The sequence below is a fragment of the Physella acuta genome, unplaced genomic scaffold (genome assembly GCF_028476545.2).
Source record: "Physella acuta isolate Inbredline_101_S28 unplaced genomic scaffold, ASM2847654v3 ptg000596l, whole genome shotgun sequence".
NCBI lineage: Eukaryota > Metazoa > Mollusca > Gastropoda > Physidae > Physella > Physella acuta.
In genome coordinates this window covers 100,239-122,882 of record NW_026732115.1, presented here as the reverse complement: position 1 = coordinate 122,882, position 22,644 = coordinate 100,239, and the positions used below count along the sequence as shown (strand labels likewise).

General features: G+C 38.9%; 3 protein-coding genes across 5 annotated transcripts; 1 reads left to right on the top strand and 2 right to left on the bottom strand.

Annotated features, from left to right (window-relative positions):
• Positions 1 to 346: 346 nt before the first annotated feature.
• On the bottom strand, positions 347 to 1,270 carry LOC131947500 (uncharacterized). Its single transcript, XM_059308718.1, has one exon. It carries the CDS (start codon positions 1,268 to 1,270, stop codon positions 347 to 349), a length of 924 nt encoding a protein of 307 aa, XP_059164701.1.
• A 710-nt stretch (positions 1,271 to 1,980) lies between these two features.
• LOC131947529 (uncharacterized) lies at positions 1,981 to 16,440 on the top strand. 3 transcript variants are annotated; one of them, XM_059308772.1, is made up of 3 exons: positions 1,981 to 2,064; positions 13,349 to 13,462; positions 14,722 to 16,440. In XM_059308772.1, exon 3 carries the CDS (start codon positions 14,729 to 14,731, stop codon positions 16,217 to 16,219), a length of 1,491 nt encoding a protein of 496 aa, XP_059164755.1. In that variant the 5' UTR covers positions 1,981 to 2,064; positions 13,349 to 13,462; positions 14,722 to 14,728; the 3' UTR covers positions 16,220 to 16,440. The 3 variants fall into 3 exon arrangements, with proteins under 3 accessions (XP_059164755.1, XP_059164753.1, XP_059164754.1); XM_059308770.1 differs by lacking the exon at positions 1,981 to 2,064 and adding an exon at positions 6,508 to 6,713; XM_059308771.1 differs by lacking the exon at positions 1,981 to 2,064 and adding an exon at positions 10,083 to 10,195.
• Positions 16,441 to 18,171: 1,731 nt separating this feature from the next.
• On the bottom strand, positions 18,172 to 22,248 carry LOC131947510 (uncharacterized). The gene is made up of 2 exons (XM_059308735.1): positions 22,014 to 22,248; positions 18,172 to 18,900 (listed from the first exon to the last, which is right to left on the bottom strand). Exon 2 carries the CDS (start codon positions 18,883 to 18,885, stop codon positions 18,298 to 18,300), a length of 588 nt encoding a protein of 195 aa, XP_059164718.1. The 5' UTR covers positions 18,886 to 18,900; positions 22,014 to 22,248; the 3' UTR covers positions 18,172 to 18,297.
• Positions 22,249 to 22,644: the final 396 nt, after the last annotated feature.

The window sequence follows — 22,644 nt, the reverse complement described above, 5'->3', positions numbered from 1 at the left end:
GTGTACGTTTGCTGTACGTCAGCACATTTGCATTTCTCCTATTGAGATGTTGAGACTAGCTGTGTTTGTCGACATCATTGAGTGTCCGTCGCTTGTAGCCTACAGGTAGATAGGGCTGTATTAAGGCGGCACATCCCATAATCCCACACGGCGAGTTATTACACCAAACAAACACACCCCCACTCACACTGTGTCAACTATATCATCACGACAAGACTAGGATAGGCCCGACGTAAAATTACGTGACGTCATTAAGGCATTATCCTTGCGCCCTTCTCACATTTTCTCTGGCTGCCTGCTTATTACAATTTTTTTTAATTAATTTTTTTTACAGGTTACCTGGTTCTCAAACTTGTGGACTTGAGTGATCTTGTTCTTGGGGGATCTTGTTCTTGGGGGAAGATCTTGTTCTTGGGGGATCTTGTTCTTGGGGGATCTTGTTCTTGGGGGATCTTGTTCTTGGGAGATCTTGTTCTTGGGGGATCTTGTTCTTGGGGGATCTTGTTCTTGGGGGATCTTGTTCTTGGGGGATCTTGTTCTTGGGAGATCTTGTTCTTGGGGGAAGATCTTGTTCTTGGGGGATCTTGTTCTTGGGGGATCTTGTTCTTGAGAGATCTTGTTCTTGGGGGATCTTGTTCTTGGGGGATCTTGTTCTTGGGAGATCTTGTTCTTGGGGGATCTTGTTCTTGGGGGATCTTGTTCTTGGGGGATCTTGTTCTTGGGGGATCTTGTTCTTGGGGGATCTTGTTCTTGGGGGATCTTGTTCTTGGGGGATCTTGTTCTTGGGGATCTTGTTCTTGGGGGATCTTGTTCTTGGGAGATCTTGTTCTTGGGGGATCTTGTTCTTGGGGGATCTTGTTCTTGGGAGATCTTGTTCTTGGGGGATCTTGTTCTTGGGGGATCTTGTTCTTGGGAGATCTTGTTCTTGGGGGATCTTGTTCTTGGGGGATCTTGTTCTTGGGGGATCTTGTTCTTGGGGGATCTTGTTCTTGGGGGATCTTGTTCTTGGGGATCTTGTTCTTGGGGGATCTTGTTCTTGGGGGATCTTGTTCTTGGGAGATCTTGTTCTTGGGGGATCTTGTTCTTGGGGGATCTTGTTCTTGGGGGATCTTGTTCTTGGGGGATCTTGTTCTTGGGGGAAGATCTTGTTCTTGGGGGATCTTGTTCTTGGGGGATCTTGTTCTTGGGGGAAGATCTTGTTCTTGGGGGAAGATCTTGTTCTTGAGGTGGGGGGGGGGGAAGGATCTTGTTCTTCGCCTGGTTCTGTCATAGGAATGGTTGTTTTAAAACGAGTGTGTGTGTGCGTGCATTCTAAAGGCTTGTGTTCTCCAGTTCTCGCATGTTGTTCCTACCATGTGTTCATCACTTCCTATCACCCCCCCCCCCCCAACAGTAGTTGTCTCCTGTGATTATCATCACTGCACCATTGCTTGTTCTACCCCAGTATACACACCAACCTCTCGTTAAAGCACGTTGGCCACCTCAGATGTTTAGATTTATGCGTGAACGCATGTTTAAAATGTTTACATTCATACGATAACGCATGTTTGACATGTTTAGATTTATACCATAATGTGTTTCACGTGTTTAGATTTTTGATGAATGTTTAAAGTGTTTACATGTATACAACACATTTCTCTAAATTTGTAGATTTTCACAGTAAAATACTTCTCAAAATATCCATGAATTTTTAGAATTCCTGTAAGGCAAGTTTCTAATGTCTTTTTTGTAAGCTTATTTTACATTTTTGGACTCATATCACTAAGTTTTCAAAGTTAAAAAGTACACGTAAATTTATGCTAGTTTTCCTATCTCCTGCATATTTAGGTAATCTCGTCTACATTATAAAGGTACCTATTAATGTACTCTGAGAACCGCTTAACAAATAGCCAATCAGGTGACAAGATAAAAATAGCCAGACATGGCGTCAATTAATGTAAGCAAACATTTTTTTTAAATTTTTTATTCATACACATGTGACTTGTATTGAAGCAAAGAAAGCGCTTTAAATTTTACTACAGGTGAAATTTATTTCATGCAAAAACATGCATCGCCGGATTGAAGGTATTTTTTTTTACAACATTGATAGGCAGGCAAGTATGTCATATTTTAGGGAGTGAATAATGCACTAGTGTTGATTTAGTCGGCAGTATGTGGTAACTGCGTGATTGTTTACAAATTTGCTCGAATTGTGAATACTTAAACACGCAATGTTTATGTATAATGTCTTTTTAATACACCCCTAAATGAAAGTCAGTAGTATAGCAACATACATATAAACGCATACATATATGGGCTATATCAGTAGTTCGGACAGGATCTTGATATGGGGGAGGGTGAGTAATACAAACATACAAATACTCATATATAACTGAATAAATGAATATATATATATATATATATATATATATATATATATATATATATATATATATATATATATATATATATATTCCATAACGTATTTTAGAAAATGTTTTTTTAAATTGAAAGCGACAAGATCGAGCGCTAGCTTGTAGATATCTAGCTGTGACTTATCGTGTAAGTGATCTGTTATTTTGAGTGTGTATAGGCCGATATCCTACGTAATGAAACACGCTGCACGATTGTCAGCTCATTACAGTCAAGGGTGATCGCCCCCTTGTTTACGACAGTGGTACTTAGTTGGCTCTAATCACTAATCAGGACTGTTATTCACAATGTGAGAAAGAGATCACCTAATCAAATAATTTAATATTTCACTAATAGTTGATATTGTGGTTGAAAATATTTCTAACAACACCAATTAGCTGTTAGGTCGTGGACAGAGGCGTAGCGAACCCATTTGGCGCCCCCCCCCCCTATATATTTTTTCATATTTATAATTCAAAACTGCAGCTAAATTAGCTTTTAATTTTTTCCAACCCATTTTGGCGCCACTGGGATCGGCGCTCGTGGACATATGTACCCCCCTCCCCCCCTGTCCCCCCCCCCCCCCCCGTCGCTACGCCTCTGGTAGTGGAGTAGGTCTCGCGACCCCTATGTACCAGTATAACGTCAACTATTGATGGGAATTTTCATAACTTTAGAAGTTTTGCTTACACAGGTCAAGCCTCGGGCAACTTTATATTACAGTTTTAATTTATAAGTGTTAACACTAAACATAGAAATGTAACCTTTAATGTAAGAAAAGGGGAGATCACTTTTTATTAGGTTCAAGGGAGATCATTTGTTTTTTTAATTCAACTCCCTGTCAGTTTCCCTGCAAGCACAATCGGAACACGAAAGTAAAAACGTCACTTGTCACATTACCACGTGATTCACGGTTCAACTTCCGTAACGTCATTGAACCTGTACTCAGTGACCCCTACCGTCGTGTTGTAGCTGCCCCACCCCCGCGCCCAACAGCTAATCGTGTTTGTGTTTTGTTTACGTTGAGCGAAAGGCGCTGAATGGTCGTGTTGACCGGGGACTTACCGCTCAAGGCTGCTGTCGTTAACAAGGTGACACACACGTGAGAGCACTTACCTCAGTCCCGGGGGGGGGGGTCTGTTTGTTGACACGGTCAGACCAGACCCGAATTACTCGTCCTGGCCAACTTGTTGACTGGCCCTAACGAGTTGGGCCAGTTGGCCAAGGAGTGTGTCCCTGTTTGGTGAGCTGGCATCAAGTGCTGGCCAAACACGGACGCTCGACGCATGCGGACGCCTGCTGTGACGCCTGCTGTGACGCCAAACGCTCACCGTACGTAGAGGAGATCAAGAAAAAAAAATAACCGGAGCTAGAAAAAACGATCAAGTATACCATCATTTTGATGATTTAAAAGAAAAGGTTTATTTGCATCGGGTATTTTGTTAAACTTCTACAGCACCTGAAATGTTGACGTGGTGGGGTAGTGAAGTAAACGAAAAAAAAGTCACAGGAAAAAAAAAACACAGAAAAAAAGTCACAGTTTTTGCTAGGAAAAAAAGTCACAGTGGAAAAATTTTTAAAGTCACAGAAATAAAGTCACAGAAAAAAAGTCACAAAAATCTTTTTAGAAATATTTTTATTAATTTGTTAAGAATTGTAAAATCTTGTATGTTGATTGTTGTGGTTTGTATTTTTTTATAGCATAAATTATATATAGACGTTAAAAGCATTATGATTTATAACAATTGTAAGTAAAAATACTCTAACATAATTAACACAACAATCTCATCTTTTGTTACGTATTTAGTTAAATACGCGGTAGAAAAGTTAATTATAAAAGAAATTTAGGCACATTTTGCCGTAGGCTATTCTCTGGTCGGCCTCTCCTCAGTAGGCATTGTCCGAACATAGTTTGTGTTGTTGAAGTTATGCGTCAATGACAGCCTTTGAACCTTGTCGGCTTTCTGTTTTGATCCTAAGTTTTGTTATGTAATGAGCGTGATAAATGTGGGCAGTAAAGGTGTTTGAACTAAACATAACTATTGTTGCCATGAGTTGAAGGCAGCAAGTCAGATGAACTTACCATTTCACGGTAAATTAATATTGGTATTTAAAAAAAACACGATGAAAAACGTGGACTTTGGAGCATTCTATTAAATGCTACTAATCTTAAGTTTAAAATAATTACATCTACATACTTCATAATAAATATTTTTAGATGAATTATAAAAATTCCTATGCGTATACAGCCTACACACATTACATTACATTTAATTAATCCTAAGTTAATTTGCACTCTCTAAATATTTAATACATAAAAGTATTAACAAATATCATTCTTATATATATTTGTGACTTTTTTTCCTGTGACTTTTTTTCCTGTGACTTTTTTTCTATATTTTTTTTCCTGTGCTTTTTTTTTCCTGTGACTTTTTTTCCTACAATCGGGTAGTGGTGGGGGTGGCAGTTGTCATTTGTTGGTCGCCGTCTGTATATTCCAATAGGGTAAAAGTAAGTAGCTGCGACATTCAAAACTTGAGAGGTCAACAAATATAACTTTGGTTATTTACGATCGTTCGGTCGTAATTTCCCCTTTAGTATTATGCTGATTTTATAATTATTTGCATTAATACTTAGAATTACGGTAATTTTAAGTAAATCTGTTAGGGTGAAGGAGGAGGCAGTAGCTTTACAGGGCGGGGAGGGGGTCCTTTCCGGCTGACACCATCCATAGGTTTGGGGGGGGGGGGGAACAAAACAAAAAGTAGCTAATTTTAATTACAATTAATTACCTTTTTCCAGTTAGTTTAATTACTTTTTTAAAGTAATGTACATAACTAGGCACATGGTGACGCCATCTTGGGGGGGGGGCAATCACATTACCTCACCGGGTGTCACCTGACCTAGTGACGCCACTGAAGCGGATTTGATCCCTCTACCCTATCGGGGCGTACATGATGTCTCCCCTTGTTCTCACCCCAAGTCTGACACCAGAGTAAAAAAAAAATTCAGCAACTTGAATGAATGTAATACATCGGTGTCATCAGTATTTTTAGACGAAATAAATCGATAAAATAATAACATTTAGCTGTTCTGGTCGCCATGGTAACCATAGAAAGGTGTGATAACATAGACCCGCGGTTTCAACCTTCAAGTCTTGGTTTACACGAATAGAAAAGAAATCTGTTAGAAAATTCGATTTTACTTTTTTTTACATTGATTAGTAGTGGCAAAAAAATAAATAAAATCAAAGGATCAAACTATAAAAATTATACTGTAAAACTGAATCTAAAAATCTAAAAATCTAAAAATGAATGCGCTTTACAAGAGAAAAATGGAGTTTGTATTGTTCCCAGTTATGTAATATGTATCAGGCTTGTGTTACAAAGGATTACAGAGTCCCCAGGATATAATTTCGAAATTTTCGTACATATCTAAAATGTAAAAAATGCGTTTAATATACGCCGTATGTAAAATTGTTATCTTACATCCGTTGATTGTGGCGGACATCTTATACCGGTACAGGTGCTTTACATATACGTATATACGTGGGTCTTAGGGGTCAATCAAAATTGACGTCACACCTCTGACGGGTCGGTAGGGGGAACTTAAATTTTGTGACAATGTGTGAGGAGGGGGTCTAGCGGTGAGACACACTGTGTACGTTTGGAAAACTAATTCTGGTAACAGAAAGATGGCGGTTATATCGCATTAGTTAAACACTTTTAAAAAAAATTGTAGAGCGAATTGAACAGAGAACCTAATCGTGACCTAGCTTAGTTAATAACACTCATGAAAGCGAAAGCTAGAGGAAGTGAAATAATCCTCCAATAAAAAAGCCTGACGTAATTTATAGGCGACCGGTTTTGAGTGTGCTATGTTCATATGTTAAATGTTTGATTTGTGGACATATTATACGAGACGGGGCCCTATATGTTGGGTGCTGAGATCCGTATGGTTATTGTATGTTTGATGTGTATTGACATAATACCACGTATATATGCCGATATGCTATGAGTGTGTTGAAATCAACCTCTTATGTTGATATCCTATACGTGTGTGATGTGTTGATTACCATAGTGATATTGAATGTGTGCTTGAACGTTTGCCCCACGATGTCTGCCATTAAAACCTGCCTCCCCACTTTGGCCTGCATCAGACGTAGGTCCTATTTTAAGCCCGCCATGGTGTAACTGTTGACACTGGCTGACTTAGACATTAGCGGCCATTGAAGGTTACAGGGAGCTAACTCATGTGCTAACTTCAATTGATCGGGATTAACCAACGACATGACCGCTCTTAATCCTTAGTTTCATGTTTAGGTAAGTGAAATGTAGATCAGATTTTATTTCACAAGTTCAGTTTAATTATGTGTCAGTTAATTTATAATAAAACGAGTCAAGAAGTAATTTATATTTATAGAGTGAAATGATTAATTGTTTATATATAAAAAAGTAAACAGTTATCTCATAGTAGATATAGTGAACAGAGTGTGAATTTATAATAAAGTGAATTAGGAGTGAATTAATAAAGTGCATTAGGAGTTAATTTTTAATAGAGTGAAGCAAGCGTTAACTTATCAGGTAAAAAAAAACTTGACAAATATAGCGAATCGAAAATCAATGTCCACAAAATCTGAATTGTTATGGAGATCAATGTATGTAGATGTTTTTTTTTATTTCTCTCCTGGGAAATAATTACAGCGTTTGTGTAATTAGTTTTCTAACAGATTAATACAAGCAAGTTTTTATTTACTGTGGAGGGAGGGAGGGATTAACGTTAATCAATTAGTTCTTACTATTTAATACACACCCTCCCTGTTGCTCAAATGTAGCTCACTCATTTTACATGGCCTGGGTAAACACGGAATGAGTGAGAGGATATATATATATATATATATATATATATATATATATATATATATATATATATATATATATATATATATATATATATAGGCCTATATATATATATATATATATATATATATGTATAAATAAATAAATATATATATATATATATATATATATATATATATATATATATATATATATATATATATATATATATACATATTTATATATATATATATAGAGAGAGAGACAGAGAAACAGAGAGACAGAGAAGCGGGGGGAGGGGGAGAGAAAGTGGTGTAGAAAGCTGATGGTGTAATCTTCCATTGCAAATATTTCTTATCTCTAAATGTGTGTGTATGTTTGAGATATGACATACTCAAGGGGAGTTAGTATAACTTTATTAGGGCATTCACTGCAGAACAAAATGGTTGACATTTCAAAATATCAGACTTTAGCAAATGTTAATATGTTGAATACAGATGAAATGTTAGTGTTATTCTATCAATAATATTCAGAATGTTGTTATGTTTAGTCAGGCTACATATTATTTTATCTATCATATTTAGAATGTTATTATGTTTATACACATCACATGGTCATGTTATTGTTATTCAATCGATTATATTTAGAAGAATAATTTTCGTCGATTTATCCCGCTTTGATTTCTTATTGAAAAAAAATAATTAGAAATATTTTCAAATTGTGGACATCGTTTTAAATCCGATTTAAATCTAGACATTCCAGGGGTTTAGGCTTATGTGACGATGTGTGACAAGGTCGGGGGGGGGGGGGGAAGTCGCATACGACGTGATGACAATCTTTAGCACTTCAAAAAGTAATCTAGACACATAATTAACGTGGGTTAGTTGTAATTAAAATGGGACGGAGTAGTCTAACGGTAGAGAGCTGGACTGCTAACCCGTGAGTCAACCAACTCTGATGGGTACCTAACTCACGTTATGGAAAGTAAAGACGGCTGGGCATAGTGCTGACCACACTATCTCTTCATATGCCGAGGTCACAGAAACAAGTGAACTCTACTTCACTTGCCCCATAGACCGTCAGGTTTGAAAGGGAAACTTTTAAAATCTTTAGTTGTAATTAAAATTGATTAATAAACTCACAGCCCTGCATATATTTGAGACATACATCGCTGGTTTAAAACAACAAAACTGACGTTTTGAGACGAGTGGTAAGTTGAGGTGTTACGCCACTTTAGGGGGTAGCGGGAGGGGGGGGGTCTAGCTTTTTGTGACGATCTGTGACGATGGGGCGGGGATAAAATTTTTGTCTCAACTGACCTGATAATGACACTCAGTATATGGGGTTCCCGCATGAACACTATCGACATCATCACCATAACCCCCGGTGACACAAATGTAGTCTACATCATCACCATAACCCCTGGTGATACATGTGTAGTCTAAATCTGTCAGCGTTTGGCTAATTGCCGGCTTCAAGATTAATTTTTGGCAAGGGGGATGACCTAGGTTGACCTTTTCATTAAGACTAAAACAGCACCTTCATCACCGCCTATGACACAGTTCAGTAGATTGAAGATGTTAGTCGTGACGTCACCAGGGTTTCCCTCCGACATTTTTCTTCAGGGGCAGGAAGGAGAGGGGCTTTTCGGGGAGGGGTTTGGACGATGGCTTAAGTATATACTTTCTATATATTTTTTTTCATTTAGTCCGGGAGAGGGGGAGGCGAGTGGTAGACGTGACCAATTCTTGGATACATAATATCATACTGATCCGTTAATGGATACAGAACATCATACTGATCCATTAATGGATATATAATATCATACTGATCCATTAATGGATACATAACGTCATATTGATCCATTAATGGATACAGAACGTCATATTGATCCATTAATGGATACAGAACGTCATATTGATCCATTAATGGATACAGAGTTTGATACTGAAGCATGTGTGGAGATACAATGTCACATTGACCCAGGCGATGACACGGAAGTAAAACTAGCACACCTGCTGAACCAGAGGTCAGACCTAGCTCCTGTGGGAAAAATAACCATCCAAAATCACGTGACTTGTATGGCAGGTTGTAATGAAGTAATTATAAAATCTTGCAAGTAAGATTGACTGTAAGGTTACATTGAATTGTACAAGAAGTTTGATTAAAAAGGAACATTATGTATTTTAAGTTTAAAACTTTAATGTACACGTCACATTGAATATAACATGTAGCGGTAAATGTTGCAGGTAGCATTAAATGTTACAGGTAGCAGTAGACACCTATTAATACCATATTGTGTGGGGTATATACCCTATTGTGTGGGGCATATGCCCTTTCGCGTGGGGCAAGCACATTATTGTGTGTTTGGCATTCACATTATTGAGTAGGACAAATACATTTTTGTATGTGGCATGTACCCTATTGTGTTGGGCATGTATCCTTTTGTGTGGGGCAAATACCCTATTGTGTGGGGGTAAATACGCTATTGTGTGGGGTAAATACGCTATTGTGTGGGGTAAATATCCTATTGTGTGGGGTAAATACGCTATTGTGTGGGGTAAATACACTATTGTGTGGAGTACAAACGACCTACCGTGTGGGTATAAACCACACATACAACTTTCCCTCGGCCTGTCTTCGTGCATGGCTTCAAGTTAATTAACACCATCTTCATGCACCACTTCACACGTCTTAGCGCTAGAAACCACGTGAAGTGACGTCACGAAGAATTAGCCATGCGAAGAAATTTTCTAAACAAATGTGTACTACGTCAGAACCCGAGCCTGATCCCTACTGATCTATAACCAGGTAGTATTACACAACGCGTTAGATCACTCTGCCACCAGAAGAGGCATAAGTTTGCAATGAATGACTACATTATTGAAGGGACCTTTTGATTCCCAGCTAAAGTATGTCAAGCATTGGTTGGAGAAACCGGGATTTTTTCCACGGGAGGATAACAGGTACAAATATGTTACACGCTGAATTGAATCGTCTTGTGTTCTTACATTCACATAGATGTATGGTGACAGCGAAACTGAAAGTTTGTAGCTTTAGATATACGCTTATATAAGTAACTATATATATATATATATATATATATATATATATATATATATATATATATATATATATATATATATATATATATATATATATATATATATATATATATATATACACTATATGCACGTCGCTTAAGATGTCTATTTATATGAGTATGTTTGTGTGTGTACATAACTATGTAAGTGTATGTGTATAAAATATTTCTGTTAGAATATTTCGGCTGCAGGCCAACTAGTTACGACACAAACCAGATTTGTACAACCTGTGTGAAGCAGTTCTTGTATCCGACAAATCCTGCTAGCAATATAGAATTGATAGGCATGTAGTTTAACTTCAGGTATCCGACAAATCCTGCTAGCAATATAGAACTGATTAGCATCGAAGTTTAACTTAACACTCGGTACTAGTTTAATTTAACACGTCCCAGTTTGATTTAACACGCTTCATTAATTTGTAGATTTTTTGTTACTTAAAGATTGAGTTGTGTTTTTGTTAATTGAAGAGTAAGTTGTGTATATTTTATTAGACGGAAGATTGAGTTGTGGCGGTTTGCTAATCGATTGTTGGGTTGTGGATGTTTTGTTCATTGAATATTGAGTTATCAATGTTTTGTTGATTGAAGATTGAGTTGTGGATGTGTTTTTTCCCCCCATATTGAGTTGTATAGGCTTTTGATAATTGAAAATTGAGTTGTGGATGTTTTGTTAATTGAAGATTGAGTTGTATATGCTTTTGTTAATTAAAAATTTAGTTATTAATGTTTGTTAATTGAAGATTGAGTTGTAGATGTTTTGTTAATTTGTGGCCAGCAATAATTAAAAGCATGTTGCGACAACTCTGGAGCAAACACCGGTCCGACTAAATCCCGAAATGTCGGGTCATCAAAACCTCTGACATATTTTAGTAGCGGTGATAACATTTCTGCTATCGCTCAGACCAATCAATAGTCCTGCCGGTATTGATGTTTGCGCCGAGATTATGGAAATGGATGAATAATCGTTGGGGGGGGGGGGGGGGGGCACGTTTCTGACACGAGAGCTCATTCACCCGATTACAAATTTAAATAATCGAATTCGATAATTTAATAAGCGATACTCTGCAGGGATTTAGGTTTTTCTTCTAGGACAACTATAAGTTGACCTGTAATTGTTGACCTATAATTGTTGAGCTGTAATTGTTGATTATGTAATTGTTGCTACATAACATGTGGACAGGGAACTTCATGACTCGTCCATGCTACTTTATAATGTGTCAATATTATGTCAACACAACTGTCAGTATTACTGTACCACTTGTTTTATGACATCACATCTGTCAGTATTACTGTATCACTTGTATGTGGAATGATATACTTTCACTGAATTACTACATAATGTGTTACATCACACGTCCGTAGGTTGAAACCACTGGTTTATATTGATATAAATCTGATCGATATTACTACCTAGTTTGTCCTAATTACGACACTGTGTTAATACCAATTCAATATTTGTCGACAGTAATACCAAATTTTTCCAAATTATTAAAAAGCTGTGTTAATACTTCCTAAAAATTAACTTTGTTGATTTTGTTGAATAATGTTTCCTAACGGTTCCACAAGAATACATAATTAAACAATCCTCATTTTTTATTCACCGAATTAAAGAATCCACTTGCCTCCCATCCCCATCTGTGAATTATAGTTTTCCTTAATTGGCAACACGCAGTATGGATATTTCTTATTTCCACCCCCCTCCCCACCCATGGCCACTAGTCACTAATTGCCACCCCCGCACGATTGGCCACTAGTCACTAATTGCCACTCACCCCTCTGAAATACTATTACAAAAAGGGTTTCTTTCAGACATTTTCCTCTGGTTGGGGCAGCGTATCTAAAGAATCCGGGCACTGGTTAAAGTATACAGTTTATGAAATTACACATTCTTCTATTTCGTACGGAGGATGGGGTGTACGTGCTCTCTCCCCCCCCCCCCCCCCCCCCCCCCCCATGCCTGAAAGAAACTGGTCCAGTGTTGTACCAGTCACAAAAACACTCACTAATCTAACAAAAAGATTTTTTTTGTGTCTTTTTAAATTTATACACAAAAATGAATATTTCTGCACAATTTCTACCCCCCCTCCCCATCTAGAAAATGGTCACACGTGACATATAAAGGTGTCTGACGTCAGCAAAATTTTGTTTTTCCTGCAATCTGTTGCATATTTCAAAAACTTAAAAACTTGAACCTGATCAATAAAAATAAATAAAAATAACTCCTTAGCTTTAAATAAACGTCAGATTTGTACTTTTGAGTTGTAGTAGACTTCATGTAGAGGTTACATTTTTAAAATGGTGATTTTAAATGGTGATTTTAAATAAAGGGAAAATAGAGCAAATAGTGTGTGATGTACAATCTCTCAGTGTCTTAAGCTGTTTTGAAAACATCAAAACTTTAATCGATAAGAAACGAATCAACGAAACAAAATATCAACAGGCCTGCCTGTCAATATCTCGACATATTATGTCAATCTTATGTATTCCAGCGACATCGAGTTCTGAAAATAATCTTTTGTTTGTGTGTGCAACATAGATTGTGTATTCTGTCAGGATTGTAGGATCCATAAAGCTTACCCGAGCTAGACACGTATTTTATTTTTAGGTCAACTTAAAACTAATTTGTTGTTTTCTTGGGCTGTATCGATTCGCTATAAAAACAATTTGCAAAGTATCGATATTTTTGGATCAATGGTTTTGTATGAAACGGATGATAATGAAATATTCAAGAATATCGATTCGCTCCTAGACATACTGTTGTTAGATTAATATGCACCCACACGTTTGTTTATTGTTGTCGGGGTCGGGTGACACAAACAGGGGAGGCGATTCAGTAAATTTGCTGAACTCTTGCAAGGGAGACAACTCATGATAATTTTCATGTTGTAGCAAGATTGAAGGAATAGCAAATTTTCAGTGTGTACGTAGATGTGGTATTCTATTCAATTTTAACTTTGTTTAATTTGTTTTTCATTTTAAAATTGACCTCAATTCAAGGTTTAAACCTTATTTACAGGTTAAAAGTTGGCAACATTTAAACATTGAAAGTGTTGTTTCCAGATCAAGATGGTTGCCCATAATTAGCTTCGCCTAGTGAGTAGCGGATCACAGCGGTGCTGTCTACCTACTGGTAAGTTGATACTTTCAGAACATATTACTTTCACTGTAGAGGGGTATATTGTTGAACACACACTCTTATATAGGCACAGTGTTGAGTACACACCTCCATATAGGCACAGTGTTGTGTACACATCACCCTTATATGGGCACAGTGTTGTGTACACACCTCCATATGGGCACAGTGTTGTGTACACACCTCCATATGGGGGCAGTGTTGTGTACACACCTCCATATGGCCACAGTTTTGTGTACACACCTCCATATGGGCACAGTTTTGTGTGCACACCTCCATATGGGCACAGTGCTGTGTACACACCTCCATATGGGAACAGCGTTTGTACACACCTCCATATGGACACAGTGCTGTGTACACATCTCCATATGTATGTCCACAGCGTTGAGTACACACCTCCATATGGGCAGTGTTGTGTACACACCTCCATATGGGCACAGTGTTGTGAACACACCCCCATATGGACAGTGTTGTCTACACACCTCCATATGGGCAGTGTTGTGTACACACCTCCATATGGGCAGTGTTGTGTACACACCTCCATATGGGCAGTGCTGTGTACACACCTCCATATGGGCACAGTGTGGTGTACACACCTCCATAGGGTACAGTGCTGTGTACACACCCCCATATGGACAGTGTTGTCTACACACCTCCATATGGGCAGTGTTGTGTACACACCTCCATATGGGCAGTGTTGTGTACACACCTCCATATGGGCAGTGCTGTGTACACACCTCCATATGGGCAGTGCTGTGTACACACCTCCATATGGGCACAGTGTGGTGTACACACCTCCATATGGGCACAGTGTTGTGTACACACCTCCATATGGGCACAGTGTTGTGTACACACCTCCATATGGGCACAGTGTTGTGTACACACCTCCATATGGGCAGTGTTGTGTACACACCTCCATATGGGCACAGTGTTGTGTACACACCTCCATATGGGCACAGTGTTGTGTACACACCTCCATATGGGCACAGTGTTCAACACACAACACTTAACATGTAATAGATAGTTGTGTGAGCAGCCCTGTGTATCATCAGGTCTAACATGGAAGGGTCTTTTTTTTACTTTAAAATCAATTCGTTATTCTTGCAGCGTATTATAATATGCATTGTACCTTGCCCGATCACCTTAGCATTTCTCTATTAAAGTTTTACTGAAGTACTGAAACACACAGCTGATAGAACTAAACAGTCCACAGAACTAAAATATTGACTTACTATCTGATTTTCTCTTGTCCACAGAACTAAAATGTTTGAGTCACGGAACAAAAAAGAGCCCAAACTTGTGTTTGTTCACAAGTCGCCTGGTTCAACGGCCGACCCTCGACCAGGGGACAAAATAAAACCAGGTACCACTCGACCACCGGAAGTGTCGCAGAACAGACCTCCCCAGGAACCGTTGAACCAAAACCAGACTGTAAGCTTCCAGAAGATTCCCACACCCCCACACAGCACACTGGTTGCTGTAGAAAAACAAACCTCCACAAGTACAACAGACTCCAGGGGCCAAACCTCGTCTCAAAAACTTGTAACGGTTCAGGAACAAATCCAGGCCAAACCTCTCCCACAACAGCAGAAGCCAGAATTTCCCACGGCGTCGGATAACAAACTGGCCACAGACCCACACGTGTCCCGCACACACGCACCCACGTCTGTGGTGGTCGTGACCTCCACACCAAATCAAAAGTCCAGCCCCGTCTTAACGAACAATGTCAACAGCGTTAGCGAGAGGCTGGAGGGGTTTAGTATATACAGGGGTCGTGATGTGCCAGCCGGTGAGGTCAAAATAGTGACAGACACCCCTGTCAAGCCAGGGTCGGTACCCGGCCAGGAATCCAGGCTGGTACCCGTTACGTCATCCACACCGACAGCTATGAGGAATGGATATGTGGATAAAGTGGATGCGAATAGTGGTGTTGTCAGAGTGTTCAACACTGAAACTTCCAACGTGTTTACCCAGGCTAAACAGCCGCAACTGCTGCCCATACAGCAGAAACAGCCGCAGCAGATGTCTATACAACAGAAACAGCCCGCGAATCAGACAGCAACAGTAGAGCAGTATGTTCAGGTGCGGGAGGCCAGATACCACTCCCCACCCCCTCACAGGGTTCAAAGCTACCCCCAGGTCACGCGTCCGGTCACCGTGACCCGCAGCTCGCGACCCAACGGAACCTATCTGGGCGAGGTTCAAACCCTGTCCTACAGCACGCAGCGGCCAGCCACCGTCCGACAGAGACCCTTCTCGCAGTCCGGCATGTCATCGTCCCACCACTTCCCCGTGGCATACAGCTACTACCCCCCTGGGGAGGAGACGGCTGCCAACACCAGCCCACGGAGCAGCATCTCTGGCTTCTCATACAAGCTGCAGCCAGAGCTGCCCTCGCCCTCGTCTGACGGAAAACGTCCGAAATCCATCCTTAAAAACGCCAGCTTGGATCAGCAGCCTGACTGGCACCAGAATGCTAGACTGATCCAAATACCGCGGGCTCAGAGCGTCAAAAGCCCCGCCAAAACGCGCGAGTATGACTTTAGTTCTATTTTAAGCAGCAGGAAGGACGCGCAGGCGCCTGGCCTGGCCAATCAGAGCACGGTGCAGGTCACGGCACAGACGTCACGACCGGTCACTTCCGGTTCCCAGATGACACCCCAGCAGAAGAAGTCGGTGACCTTTAACTCGCAGGTCAAGCTACACACGGAGGACAGGACGTCGACGGTCAAGTTTCTCTCTGTGGATGCTTGAGTGACCGTTGGGTCTGTTCAAGCTTGTGTGACCTTGACGTCTGCTGCCCTTGACATCAGGTGTCTGTTGATGTTCGTGGCCACTACATCAGGTAGACAGGGAGCCAGCACTACAACAGCGTAATGAAGATCTGACATACACCAACAATTTAATGTAGGCCAGAGACGGGGATAGATTTCGGTTATGGATGTCTGAAGAGAATGTGTACATAAATAAATTAAAACTGTAAATATACACAAGAAAATACAGCTATGATATACACATCTGAGTTTTGGTTGTTAGAAATGTGTACAATGTTCTCAATTAGTTAATTTCTATGCGAGATTAGCGTTAAGGTTCAGGCTAATCAGTCATACAAAATAATCAATACAAGATGGATGACTTTTTGATTTTAGTTTGTTTCTACTAATTTTATTTACTTGAATTTATAAGCAACATATTGAAAAAATAATTCATTTCTAAAAATTAAGTGACAACATTTAAAAAAATATTTCCTTCAGGGCTATCGCCCCCACCCTCTCCCCACCGCCATACGCTGCAACATTTTGAGTTAGTTCCAACCATGAAATATGGCAACACATCAAAGTAGGAGGGGTCTTTGATCTGTTTACAGATTATTGATTCATAAATCTAGTCGGGCGGAACTATGGAAGGTCAATCACATGAAAGCTGTTGACCTAAGACTTATAGGTCCCACTTCACGGCATGGTGACCTTACCTAAATGACGATCAATACATTTGTCATGCAGCTTTTAACAGCCTGTCGTCTGCGACAGTGGCGGTTATTTCAAGCACACCCAGACCTTACTTTATGGACAAAAACATGGCTTTTGTTTTTAGAACTGAATAGCAAATGGCCTGTATCAGCTCAAGTAATGTACACATAAGGAACATACAATACAACATACAATACAACATACAATAGAACATACAATACACATAAGGAACATACAATACAACATACAATACAACATACAATACAACATTCAATACACATAAGGAACATACAATACAACATACAATACAACATACAATACAACATACAATACAACATAAATACACACAAGGAACATACAATACAACATACAATACAACATAAATACACACAAGGAACATACAATACAACATAAGGAACATAAACATACAATACACATAAGGAACATACAGTACAACATACAATACACATAAGCAACATACAATACAACATACAATACACATAAGGAACATACAATCCAAAATACAATACACATAAGGAACATACAATACACTGTGGGTGGACGTAACAAAAATAAAACGGATAACGTAGGAACGGGCGAGTTGACAGTTGTTTTGTTGAAAAAGATTGTGATTTGATCTTTGCAATGTGTTACAGGCTGAAAAGAATCTGTTTGTATTAAGTTATATACTTAATATATCAGCCTTAGAATACCTTCGTCCCACATGGCAGCTGGAGACTGGGATATAAAGCCAAAGACCAACTTCTCAATTCTATTTTCCTATCTTAGCGTGTAAAACTCTTCAGATTTTAAATAGTTTCAATACTTTATTATACGCCCATCTATCGGCTTTTAAGAACACATTGCACAAGGATAAATAAATCTCGACGCCCCACATTTGACACTTACAATTCGCGATCGCTTGGCACTCTCGATTACCTCCCCTGCCTATGTTGACATATTGAAAGGGGAGGTAAGTTCCCTTGTTATGAATACAGAGCAGCAAATCTTTGAACCCGCGGCCCAGGCCTGCGGTTTGAGAAAGGGAAGTAACTCGGGCATTAAAACCGTTTAAATAACGACACGGTGACACTAACGATTCTAGACCTGACCCCATGCCGCCATACTTAGAGTGGAAACCCAGTGTGTGATTTATCGATTTAAAAAAATTTGGTGACGAGTTTACTTTAGCCACAGCTACTGTAATGCCCTGAGCCTCAAAACGTAAACAACCGATCGAGGCACGATTCTGTTTAATGAAATAATATACATCACCCAACACCACAAGACTGAAACTCTTCTATTTAAAGGTCACTAATATAACTAACATTTCTCGTTACTAGGGCAACCAGTGTCACCTGGTTAGATTGTTTTCCCATCAAACGTGACGATGGCGACAGGGGCGGGTAAGGAGGAGCCTGGATTGATACTGTTCCAGTGAACTCTGGCTTGACCTTTGGTCAGCGGTCGGTCATTGACCTGTAGCTCGTCGTTGTCCGAATCAGAGTTTGTGACGTCATGCTCACCTAGCACACTAGAACTGGTCGTTACAGGCGCCATTGTGGTTTTGTTCAGTTCAGCGCCGGAGCTTATCTGACCATGTTTAGAAACGGAGCTAGAGCTCAAGCTCAGGCCGTTGGGATTGTTTACGGTCTGGCTGGCAGAAGACGTCGACTCTGCTTTACCTGCCCGGCTCGCCTCCTGTTGCTTGAGTCTGCGCTTAGTGTCAGCTCTCAGAGCCTTCAACTTCCGCTTCTCTTCCAGAGCTCGTCTGTTCTTCAGGTGGGTGTACATCTGTAGTACCATGTTAGGGCTCCTCTCACGAGAGTCACTGACGCAGTCAGCATGGGAGTCACTGACTCTTGACGCGAACGTGTCATGCCTCTGGTAGTTGATGCCCTCACCGCTGAGGGTCAAGCTGGACATGGTGCCCTGACGTCCCACAGACATCTCGACATACAGGGCCTCTAGTGGCGAACAATAGAAGAAAGATAACAATCATTAGGAAATGCCTACATTATACTTAAATTATATACATATATATATATATATATATATATATATATATATATATATATATATATATATATATATATATATATATATATATATATATATATATATATATATATATATATATATATATATATATATATATATATATATATCAGTGGCGTAGCGAGGTCGGGTGTCACCCGGTGCGGTACTTAATGGTGTCACCCCCCAGAGGCGTAGCGACCCTTCCCGAGAACAAACTTTCAATTTTCGATTTGCATTCCCCCCCTCAAACTTTCGATATGCACCTCTTAAAAGACTATTTAACACTCGAATTAATCACTTAATTAAGTGAAATTATAATTTTTCTCTATGTATTTTGCTATTTTTTGCCTTGGTGTCACCCCCCTAAATGGTGTCACCCGGTGCGGTCCGTAGCCTCCGCCCCCCCCCCCTCGCTACGCCCCTGATATATATATATATATATATATATATATATATATATATATATATATATATATATATATATATATATATATATATATATATATATATATATAAACCCTCACTATATATTCATATATATGTATATATATATATATATATATATATATATATATATATATATATATATATATATATATATATATATATATAATTTAAGTATATCGTAGGCATTTCCTAATGATTGTATATACATATATTATATTCACATATAAGGACATATATACGTGTATGTATATACACATTGAGTTGAGTCCACGGAGGGAGCCGTGTAGCCCATATAGCATGAATTTTTTCACCAGGGCTGAGGGTACGAACAGCTGTTTTACAGTGTGATTACCTGGATTTACTTATCTGGGCCAATTATTGACAAGAAGAGTGACGTCATTTCATTACGTGCATTGATTATGTTCTTGATAATCTAATGCTCAGAAATTACCTTATTAAAATGACGGTGTCTGTATCGGGTTGGAAGAATAGCCTTAGGTTTTGTTCGATACACGGAACACCATAACAAACATGTAGAATCTAGCGGGCAGCGACCATTCATCTGTCAGGCCTGCTGGTGTTGGCCAATATTGTTTACAAACCCATGAGATGACGACGGTACTAAGGGGCAGATAATGCTCGTGTAAAGGTATAAACAAAACTTGCTTTTTATAAGTTCATGGGTTTGTTACTCACTTCTACTCTACTGCAGTCATTAGGTTTTACTGTCTGGATACTTTTTTTTCCAAAGACATGCACGAATCTCTCACTTGAAATATAATTCGATATTAAACTGGTCATTAATAATGTATTTAGATTAAATTCAGTAATAAAAGGGGAGATAACAACCGGATAAATCTCAAGCGAACACTCGACCAGCTTGGTTAGCACGGTGAACTGTTGGTCATGGTTGGTTGGTTTCATGCATGAGAGCAATTACGGGCGGTAGAAGGGGAAGATTATTGTCTTTTAGAAATCACATGCTACTGATAGGGTTTGAAAACAAATACTTTTAGTTGCAACTGGTGTCGACTTTATTAGAAACGAATAACTAAACAACAGAAAATTGAACACATATAGTACACTTTTATAATAATGATAAGCTTTTTAGCGCACTGAAATAAAAAAAAAGCATTAATTAGTTAAAAATTTGGTCGCTCATGAAAACCCTTACACCTTTTAGCTAACCATGCTTTTAAAAAAATTCAGTGCAGTTAAAAGCGTATTAGTATAGCGTCTTTTATTATTGTTTTATTATAGACCTCACAATAAAAATGTTGTTCGACCCAGACGTTTCTACTATTAAGGAAAAGTTTTTAGAATGTTATTTTTATTTCTTTTAAGAGCGTGTTTAATACAAAAAAAATATAAATGTCTTTTAAACTCGCAAGTCCTTTAGTTATGTATGCAGTGTACATTTTGGGGAAAACTCTAATATAATTGTTTATTTACAGTTCACCCAAAAACATGTTAAGTTCAATGGTTAAGGTATTTAACTTTCATTACTATTAAATCGCCCTGCCCATTACCCACGTTTTAAGCAATCTTTTTCGGATCGTCTATATATCAAATTTGATAAAGTCTTCTTCTCTCTCTCTCTCTATCCCCCCCCCCCCCCACCCCACTTCACCCCCGACATTGACATATGTCTGCTTAAAACACTAGCCCCATTCCCGAACAACAACAAAAAACGAATGACAACGACTATTTGCACGTTTTTCATTGCATATATATATATATATATATATATATATATATATATATATATATATATATATATATATATATATATATATATATATATATATATTTATGTATGCATATATGTATATATATGTATGCACATATGTATATATATGTATGTATATATCTATACGTCAAACTTTCACAACCAGTGCAAATGTTGGCTTTTTATCTCCGAGTTATAGAACCTACCCAAGAACGGTAACTCCAGTTTTTGCAAAACATCACGTGAAAGTTTGACAGCCATTGTTGACTGTGACATGACACTGTTGTGATCTCCTCATGACAGTGATAAGAATGTCAGCCCTGGGGATATTCTAATTGCACTGCATATTTTTAAAATCTTTCTGACCATAATACTGGATTCTCTTAACGTATTCTGGACGTGTGTAGACGATGTCAAGTTATGGACCACATCGACAGACAGAGGACATTACGCCTATCTACTACACTAAGTGCCACGCTGACCACAACATGCACCGATGTAAGTTAGGACACAAAGGACAGAATCAAACATAAAAAAAAACAGTTTTGGAACAGTAAAACACTAAGATGGCTGACTACAAGATTGTAAACAACACAGGACACAACCATCTTGCCCTGTCCATGTGTTAACCTAAATGTTATCGGGGGTAACAACATACTAACACGGCTAAAAATAGACAAGCTCACACAATTACCTGTTAACGATAGCAAAACCATTGGAAACAAAGATAATCTAAACCAAAGGTTCACTAAAGAGAACCTACATAAATCAATGAAAACCAAATGTAAATTCATGTAAACTTGCGAAATCCTGCGTAAACCTATGTAAACCTATGTAAACATAAAACAGATAATCTACTTACAAGTTAATCGTTTAATCCCTCCTTAACCAGCTGATCCTGTGGTGCCAGAGCAGGTGAGACTCAGGTGAACGGCTTCATTCAGTCGGGTCCTTCATTTCAAGTGGCGACACATTCACTGTCTTTCATGTGAAGACACCACTGTCTTTCTAGTAATGACAGCACTGTCTTTCAAGTGACAACACCACTCACTGTCTTTCAGAAGAGCACACAAGTCCTCCAGACCACACACTTCTGCCCAGCAGACGTCTACAGTACAACCCGTTACCTATTGTCTACCCAATCTCGCTTTCTTGACCTCTGCCCCCTCCACCTTTCAGACACCGACCATGTCTAAGTTTAATTATTGATATTTTAACCCCCACATAATGAAGGAATAATTTATTTTCGATATCGATAACACGCTGTTGTTGCTAGTTTCAGAGGGTTTGGCGTCGGGGGATCAATCGCCGATAAAAAACTGAGCCGAAGGAAAGTCCCATTGCTAATGTTCGGATCAAACAGGAACATGGGGCCATCAATCGAGACTGACGGGTCAGATAAAAAACTAGACGGGCCAGTGAAGGGGTAGGTTCCCCCAGTCAGATAAAAAAATATATCGGCCAGACACAGGCACGGTGTCAAGAGTTGCATT